Source organism: Bombina bombina, chromosome 7 (genome assembly GCF_027579735.1).
Source record: "Bombina bombina isolate aBomBom1 chromosome 7, aBomBom1.pri, whole genome shotgun sequence".
Lineage (NCBI taxonomy): Eukaryota > Metazoa > Chordata > Amphibia > Anura > Bombinatoridae > Bombina > Bombina bombina.
Window position 1 is genome coordinate 581774749 of NC_069505.1, and position 9672 is coordinate 581784420.

The 9672-nt window shown below is 41.6% G+C and overlaps 1 protein-coding gene across 2 annotated transcripts in view; it reads right to left on the minus strand.

Annotated features, from left to right (window-relative positions):
* Positions 1-1667: 1667 nt before the first annotated feature.
* DHX16 (DEAH-box helicase 16) overlaps positions 1668-9672 on the minus strand; it is a 41148-nt gene continuing 33143 nt past the window's right edge. For both annotated transcript variants that reach the window (XM_053722051.1, XM_053722052.1), the window contains 8 exons: positions 9236-9376; positions 7985-8147; positions 7284-7402; positions 6686-6753; positions 5485-5647; positions 4788-4949; positions 4495-4668; positions 1668-1801 (listed from right to left, as the gene is read on the minus strand). In XM_053722051.1, coding sequence (XP_053578026.1) covers positions 1673-1801; positions 4495-4668; positions 4788-4949; positions 5485-5647; positions 6686-6753; positions 7284-7402; positions 7985-8147; positions 9236-9376 — 1119 coding nt within the window. In that variant the 3' untranslated portion in view covers positions 1668-1672. The remainder of the gene's footprint in view (positions 1802-4494; positions 4669-4787; positions 4950-5484; positions 5648-6685; positions 6754-7283; positions 7403-7984; positions 8148-9235; positions 9377-9672) is intronic.

Sequence of the window (9672 nt, forward strand, 5' to 3'; positions counted from 1 at the left end):
TAATAGAAAATGAAATTGGATATACATAGAAGGAGCAATATAATTCGAACATGACATTTTTATTTATCTGATACAAAGTATGTTCGATATTTAGGTATATCGCTAAAACAGAGGACTATCATTTATTTATACAACCAAACACCAAATTTAAAGAACACCACGATTATAGTGGATTAGGTTAGATGCTAATGTTCATTTTACCGAATCAAGAGACCACACGTCACATTGAATTGCCCTCTTAGCAACCAGACACGTCACTCCCGGCTACTCCAATAGGAGATACAATAATTAGATACACCCACGGAGACGTAACCGTAGTAAAACCACTAAGGAATATTCTCTGAAAACCGAATGTGATAGTAAGTGTATCAAAGTTTGTGAGAGCGCAACAATGTATAAAACAATAGTCCTATATACACATACCTCTAATCTTAGAATAACGAAACTATTAGAAAATAATTTTTTTTTCGTAAAAATAATTTAAAAACAATTCTCGATAGTATAGATATCCTCCTGGAATGATGACATATGTGTTTACAAACACGTAATGACTAAAAGTAGAGATAGTATAAGGATCAAATTGTGCAATCTGCAAATGAGATTTGAATAATCGAATATATTATCAGGGGGATTTAAATGAAATGACAAGTTTATTTACATGATGTTTATTTTAATGTAGTTTATTTACATTCTGTTTGTTAGCGGTATAATCACCATGGATAGTTTTTATCTATATCAGCATTTTACTGCATATATTGTTAGCAGACAAATGTTCTTAGAGAATGTTGCAAATAGGTAACCAAGTTTGACATTGCTTATAAGAAAGTCTGGTTATAGGTTATATGTTAAGGTAAGCTGTTTTGACAATGAATGTGTTTGCAAACACCTGTGAGTCACATGACTAATTAAGAGTGATTAGGGCGTGTATGCTAAACAGCTCTTTATTGGTTAGTATAGAGTATATCAAGTAGCAAATGTGTAGTATGTTTTATTCAGCCTGATGAAACAGTACATGATACTTAGAAACGCGTTGCTGTGTTTTTAATGTGTCTGTAATAAACACTTTTAATAATATACAACTTGCTACGTTGTGTCTTCTTGGACATTCTTTTGGAGTCATATTATACCTCTGCTGGAGGCGGACGGTGCCTTCCTGACTGATAGCCCGTTTGGTGAATACCTTTCTTGGCTTGCAGGAAATCTTTGCCCATGAAGGAGAGTTCACCGGACAACTTGAGGTTCCGTGTCTGCCTAGCTAGCACTACATCTTGGTGCTTTTATACCACGTGAGTGGTTCTAAACTACTATCTTAAAATCTGATATAATATACGGAATTATGCTATGTGGCGCCTTCTCTATTTCATTATAAATCTCTTACTTTGTATTACAACCCAATAAAGATTTTAATGCAGCGCAACCCCAAAGAAACAGACACTTGTATACACAAAATGAAAATCTTTATATACAGGAAATTTACAGAGGGATAAATACACATAAAACAACTGGCTGTGGTCGGCAGGGATTCCTCACAGAGATTCCTTTACCTGAGCCCTAGAACAAAAGAAGGAATTAGACACAGATATCCAGTCGCAGTCTCAACAGAAATAACATCTCAATATATGACAATCACCTGAGACATCTGATTAATATATAAACTATATTTTGTCATCCCTCAGCCCAGCTCCTCTCTGCTCTTTCCGATCGTCTTCGGCATTTTTTTACTGCTTGGATCTTCTAATTCCTTGGACTTGTAATAATGTGGAGCCACCTCTAATAGCCACGTGCTGTCTATCTCAATTATCTGGAAAAAAGTGAATTGGAAAAAAAAATGAATTTGCTGTTAGATACATCTTATGAGAAACAAGGGACAACTAGACAGAGGCCAGGTTAGGCACATCTTATGAGAAACAAGGGACAACTAGACATAGAGGCCAGGTTAGACACATCTCATGAGAAACAAGGGACAACTAGACAGAGGCCAGGTTAGGCACATCTCATGAGAAACAAGGGACAACTAGACAGAGGCCAGGTTAGACACATCTCATGAACAAGGGACAACTAGACAGAGGCCAGGTTAGACACATCTCATGAACAAGGGACAACTAGACAGAGGCCAGGTTAGACACATCTTATGAGAAACAAGGGACAACTAGACAGAGGCCAGGTTAGGCACATCTCATGAACAAGGGACAACTAGACATAGGCCAGGTTAGGCACATCTCATGAACAAGGGACAACTAGACAGAGGCCAGGTAGACACATCTTATGAGAAACAAGGGACAACTAGACAGAGGCCAGGTTAGGCACATGTCATGAGAAACAAGGGACAACTAGACAGAGGCCAGGTTAGACACATCTTATGAGAAACAAGGGACAACTAGACAGAGGCCAGGTTAGGCACATCTCATGAGAAACAAGGGACAACTAGACAGAGGCCAGGTTAGACACATCTTATGAGAAACAAGGGACAACTAGACAGAAGGCCAGTTAGGCACATGTCATGAGAAACAAGGGACAACTAGACATAGGCCAGGTTAGGCACATGTCATGAGAAACAAGGGACAACTAGACATAGGCCAGGTTAGGCACATCTCATGAACAAGGGACAACTAGACAGAGGCCAGGTTAGACACATCTCATGAACAAGGGACAACTAGACAGAGGCCAGGTTAGACACATCTTATGAGAAACAAGGGACAACTAGACAGAGGCCAGGTTAGGCACATCTCATGAGAAACAAGGGACAACTAGACATAGGCCAGGTTAGGCACATCTCATGAGAAACAAGGGACAACTAGACAGAGGCCAGGTTAGGCACATCTCATGAGAAACAAGGGACAACTAGACAGAGGCCAGGTTAGGCACATCTCATGAGAAACAAGGGACAACTAGACAGAGGCCAGGTTAGGCACATCTCATGAGAAACAAGGGACAACTAGACAGAGGCCAGGTTAGGCACATCTCATGAGAAACAAGGGACAACTAGACAGAGGCCAGGTTAGGCACATCTCATGAGAAACAAGGGACAACTAGACAGAGGCCAGGTTAGACACATCTTATGAGAAACAAGGGACAACTAGACAGAGGCCAGGTTAGGCACATCTCATGAGAAACAAGGGACAACTAGACATAGGCCAGGTTAGGCACATCTCATGAGAAACAAGGGACAACTAGACAGAGGCCAGGTTTAGGCACATCTCATGAGAAACAAGGGACAACTAGACAGAGGCCAGGTTAGGCACATCTCATGAGAAACAAGGGACAACTAGACAGAGGCCAGGTTAGGCACATCTCATGAGAAACAAGGGACAACTAGACATAAAGGCCAGGTTAGGCACATCTCATGAGAAACAAGGGACAACTAGACAGAGGCCAGGTTAGGCACATCTCATGATAAACAAGGGACAACTAGACAGAGGCCAGGTTAGGCACATCTCATGAGAAACAAGGGACAACTAGACAGAGGCCAGGTTAGGCACATCTCATGAACAAGGGCCAACTAGACAGAGGTCAGGTTAGGCACATCTCATGAGAAACAAGGGCCAACTAGACAGAGGCCAGGTTAGGCACATCTCATGAGAAACAAGGGACAACTAGACAGAGGCCAGGTTAGGCACATCTCATGAGAAACAAGGGACAACTAAACAGAGGCCAGGTTAGGCACATCTCATTAACAAGGGACAACTAGACAGAGGCCAGTTTAGGCACATCTTATGAGAAACAAGGGACAACTAGACAGAGGCCAGGTTAGGCACATCTCATGAGAAACAAGGGCTAACTAGACAGAGGCCAGGTTAGGCACATCTTATGAGAAACAATGGACAACTAAACAGAGGCCAGGTCAGGCACATCTTATGAGAAACAATGGACAACTAAACAGAGGCCAGGTTAGACACATCTCATGAGAAACAAGGAACTAGACAGAGGCCAGGTTAGGCACATCTCATGAGAAACAAGGGACAACTAGACAGAGGCCAGGTTAGGCACATCTTATGAGAAACAAGGGACAACTAGAAAGAGGCCAGGTTAGGCACATCTCATGAGAAACAAGGGACAACTAGACAGAGGCCAGGTTAGGCACATCTCATGAGAAACAAGGGACAACTAGACAGAGGTCAGGTAAGGCACATCTTATGAGAAACAAGGGACAACTAGAAAGAGGCCAGGTTAGGCACATCTCATGAGAAACAAGGGCCCAACTAGACAGAGCCAGGTTAGGCACATCTCATGAGAAACAAGGGACAACTAGACAGAGGCCAGGTTAGGCACATCTTATGGGAAACAAGGGACAACTAGACAGAAGCCAGGTTAGGCACATCTTATGAGGAACAAGTAGACATAGGGGCCAGACTAGACATTTTCTTCACTATTGATCTCTCATGTATATATTAAATACTTACATACAGTTTTATGTCTACATATGAATAATAAAGAAAAGAAACCTATTGCCTTTAGTAATTAGAACATGATACCCCTCTGTAAACTAGAGCTGACCTGTCTCATATACTCCTTGGTGGTGAAAACAAGCTCATGGTAAATAACATAGCGTGGTTGCTCTTCGTGTAAACTGCTATTAGGGTGAATATATACGGCCTGTTGCTGCTTCACAGTCTTGTATCCACTTTTGGTGAGCCGGGCCGTGTGATAGAAATATCCAGCAGTGATTGCCTAAGAAAATGGGATTGAAGAGTGAAAAAAAATGAGAGATAGAGAGAAATATAAGACAGGAGAGGATTTAAATGAATATATTTCATCCGTCATAACACATCTCTAAATCAGCTCTTTACCTTCCGCACTGGTGTACTGTCCCCCTCGCAAGTCGTCATCTCAATCTCAATGCGACTCATGAGACCTTCAAGCTGCTCCCGCACATCTCGGGCACGACGCAGGGATCGAGCCTGGATGAAGTTCTCATAACACCATTGCAGGGAGTGACTACTCTCTACCCACTGAATGAGAATTGGGCAAGAAGAGTGGTTAAGAGAAGAAATATCTTTGGAGGGAAGGAAAATATATATATATACACACACACATATAAATATAAACACATTTATATAGAAACACATTTATATATACATACACATATACACAAACACACATTTATCTATACTTACACATATACACAATCTGCGGTCCACAGCATTTTAAGTTATAATGAATCTCTTTTATTCAAGACAGATAAAAATAGAATGCAAAGTTTTGGAGTTTCCCCCCTTAATCATGCGTTATTAAGGGGGAAACCCTGAAACGTTGCATTCTGTTTTTTAGCTGTCTTGAATAAAAGAGATTTATTATAACTAAGGTGCTGTGGACCGCTGATTGTGGAACTTGACTGTAAGGGACCTGACAGTAATCCTGGTTGACACGTGCACCTGGAAATACCTAAAATTACTGTGCTATAGATTGTGTGTCATATACATATACACACACATACTGTTATAACTGTGTATACACATTTATCTATACACACACATACTGTCATACCTGTGTATACACATTGAGCAGCACCATATGGTCCCCGCCAGGTACAGTAAAATTGGCTCGTGCGGTGTCTGCATGCACCAGTTTGTCTTTGGGACGATAAAAGATAGTGTTGTTTACAGACAGCATGGCTGCGATAGTGAGGATCTGCTCTGAGCATTTGTACCTGTGGAGATGAGGGAAATATACTGAAGAAGAAAGAGGAGTGAACATGTTTAGCTAAAGATGGAGATGAATAATTATTATCCTTTGCGTTACGAGCAATTCACTGTGGGTAATTCTGTGAAGTATAGGTGACTTGTGGTCATCCTTAAGAGCCCACAACAAACTCACCATCAAAAGTGAAGTATATCATGTACTGAGTAATGAAAAAAGGTTACTGTATTCTGAGTTCCACATGCCTGGGGACTTCTCATGGTTCCACTCGATTAACACTAAGTCACTCAACTATGCAGTCATCTACAGTGCTTACAAGTCCAATACGAAACAGAGGAGGGCAGGCACTACAGAGAGGTACTGAATAAAAATCCAAATTTTATTAAACAAAAATAGAAAATCCAAAACGGAGCACACAGACATGTACCAACAGGTCAGACAGACAACAGGCAAGACGTCTCAATAAGCGCCACTTCTGAAAAGTTGGTACATGTCTGTGTTCTCCGTTTTGGATTTTTTATTTTTGCTCAATAAAATTTGGATATTTATTCAGTACCTCTCTGTAGTGCCTGCCCTCCTCTGTTTCGTATTGCAACTTCTGTGGTCTGACTCTGCCACTGCTACGGCAGTGGAGAATCGGCAGCTGGAGAATCGTGGATGACTTTACACTCAGCGGGTTCACTTCCGCTGCTGGGGAGGATACGATCGGAAGCTGCTTGGACCAGTGTTTTTCTTTTTTAGCTGCTGCTTACAAGTCCAATCCATGCTGGCTACAGAAGCCCATAAGGAGCAAAATTCTGTAGGACTTGTAAGCACCCCAGATGACTTCATAGCTGAGCGGCTTAGCGTTTATTGGGTGGAACCACAAGAAGTCCCCAGGTGTGTCAAACTCGGAATACAGCTTCTGGAGTGTTGCTTTTACATGCTTTATGATCTTTGTTTACATGTGAGTAGAATAGCAAGTGCTGATTGGTTCTAAAAGACGTCAAATGACCTGAGAGATGCAGGAAGAGAACCAAAGAGAATGGAGAATACTAACAAAACTTACTTCTCAGATGCTAAGATCATCTTGGATAACATGGGATCCACAGGAAGCTCAGCCATCCTTCTGCCCATCTAGAGTCGGTGAGACACAAGACACAGGTTATATAGGGAAGTCATAACCATGAGACTGCACCCTGAGTGGCACTGGACTTACAAACAAGCAAGGAATGTTCATTCTCAGTTGAGTGCTTCTCTCTCTTTTTTTATTGGCGTATGCAAATTACTATTGAGTCTTCCTAAGAGTAAGAAGGGGAAACCAGACGTAGACTCCTTGCTTACATGCCCTAGAGCAGGGATGGGGAACCTTGGCGCTCCTGATGTTTCAGAGCTACATTTCCCATGATGCTTAGGCACTCTGAAGTCCAGTTGAGCATCATGGGAAATGTAGTTCTTAAACAGAGGAGACATTTTTGGTATTTTGGGGCTGGACTGTCTTTTGTTTCAGGATCATACTGATATGTTGCTGGATATTTCTCCTCTCTGAAAGACACAGTGAGCTAAAAGAGACTGCACCCTGAGCAAAAACGTTTGTCCAGCTTATGGTTATTCTCAGTTGAGTGCGTCATTCTCATTTCTTTTTAGTCTAACACAGCGAGTCTCACCTTTGTCAGCTCCCCCATATGGTTAAGTGCCCCCAGAGCATACAGCTGTTCTAGAGCCAGAACTAGGGTCTCGTGGGGAGGAGGATCCATGAAGTCAAAGTGGATGAGATCATTGATACCTGTGTGGGGAGAAAACAATGAAACTATAATAACTGTATAAAAAATATAGGTAGAAGAAAACAGGTGGCAGAATGAGAAAGAGACAGAGAGAGAAAGAGCGAGAAAAAGAAAGAAGGAAAGAGAGAGAGAGAGAGAGAGAAAGAGAGAGAGGGAAATAGACAGAGGGAGAGAGAAATAGAGAAAGAGAGAGAGAGAGAGAGAGAGAGAGGTTCCGGCACATGCAGGACTGAGCCGCAGGGGAATGTGTGAGAGGTTCCGGCACAATGCAGGACTGAGCCACAGAGGAATGTGTGAGAGGTTCCGGCACAATGCAGGACTGAGCCACAGAGGAATGTGTGAGAGGTTCCGGCACAATGCAGGACTGAGCCACAGGGGAATGTGTGAGAGGTTCCAGCACAATGCAGGACTGAGCCGCAGGGGAATGTGTGAGAGGTTCCAGCACAATGCAGGACTGAGCCACAGGGGAATGTGTGAGAGGTTCCTTCACAATGCAGGATTGAGCTAAATCAGATGGCAGAGTAAGACCAAGAAAAAAAAAATTCCAGGTTTCCTTTATCGCCCATCTTGGTATCTCCACTCACCCAAGCTCTTCAGTAAAAGCACCACGTTCCCTAGATTGGTCCGCTGAATCTCAGGCACTGCTGAATCCTCCATCTCGTTCTTGAATGCCCAGGCTGTGTAGAGTCTGAAACACTTCCCGGCCGCAACACGCCCAGCTCTTCCTGCTCTTTGGTTGGCCGATGCCTGTTGAAAAAAAGCGGTAGTTTTAATAAATAGGGTGATGTCTAGTACAGGTTCAGGGTTGTTTTTTTTTTAAAGGGACAGTCTAGTTAAAATTGAATTCAAATAGGGCAATTCAATTTTAGACAACTTTCCAATTTACTTTTATCATCAAATTTGCTTTGTTCTCTTGGTATTTCTTTGTTGAAAGCTAAACCTAGGTAGGCTCATATGCTAGTTTCTATGCCCTGGAATACTCTTATCTCAGTGCTTTTTGACCGTTTTTCATAGCTAGATAGCTAGATAGCTCTAGTTCATGTGTGCCATATAGTTAAGATTGTGCTCACTCCCATGGAGTTATTTATGAGTCAGCACTGATTGACTAAAACGCAAGTCTGTCAAAAAGATCTGAAATAAGGGGGCAGTCTGCAGAGGCTTAGATACAAGGTAATTACAGCTGTAAAAAGTATATTAATATAACTGTATTGGTTATGCAAAACTGGGGAATGGCTAATAAAGGACTTATTGTCTATCTTTTTAAAAATAACAATTCTGGAGTAGACTGTCCCTTTAATATAAAAAAAGCTGTGATACTGAAACAGGAAGTGAATGTCTGCGAACAACTCATCCCTAGGGACAGGTTGATCACTGGCTGATAAAGAGAACTCCCACAGGTCTATTGGTAAAAAAAAATATATATATATTTTCATTTTAACTGCAACGTACATATTCTTTTTCAACAAAGGATACCAAAAGAAAAAAGTCAATTTGAAAATAGAAGTGCATTTAAAAGTGTCGTAAAATGACCTGCTCTATCTGAATCATGCAGGTTTAATTTTGACTTTCCTACCCCTTTAATGTCCCTATAAAATTTGAAGAGAACAGAGGTTGATAGAAGCATTTTAAGATCTCATTTTGCCAACGTGATCATCAGAAATAGACGTGAACAGATAACGAGCCAACAACATTTATAAAATAAGCTTTGTGACATCTGCAAATGAAACTAAGGTTATAGATCACACAAATGGAAAGAACTGACTTTGAGGTCAGATTCTATGAAACACAATATTACATTTGGAAAGTCCCAGCCTGAGCGAGAATGAGCAAATCACCTTTGAGCAGGGAGTGACGATTAGCGACTCCATCCCTGAGCGAGCGTTGTAGCTCTTCTGTTTGCAGAAACCAGGATCAATAACGTAAATGATCCCATCGATAGTCAGGGAGGTCTCTGCAATATTTGTGGCTACAACAACCTAAGGAGAAAAATGACAAAGTCTGAAGTTCTAAGGGATTATTGTTTCTTTCTGTTGGTCACAATTCATCTGTGTGTGGGGGAGGGGGGCTGACAACTATAACCTGTTGGGATAGTCCCACTCACACAACATACTCTCACTACTGCAGTGATTGTTCCCCATTCTACAGTTAACTATCAATGTAAGTTGCAAAGTAGAAGAGACAATGGTCATTATGTGTCATCCACAGTCTTCTTGTTTATGTCAATGTGTCACCCTGCAGGGAGAGGGACAGTTTAATAGCTCTCTTTTGTCTG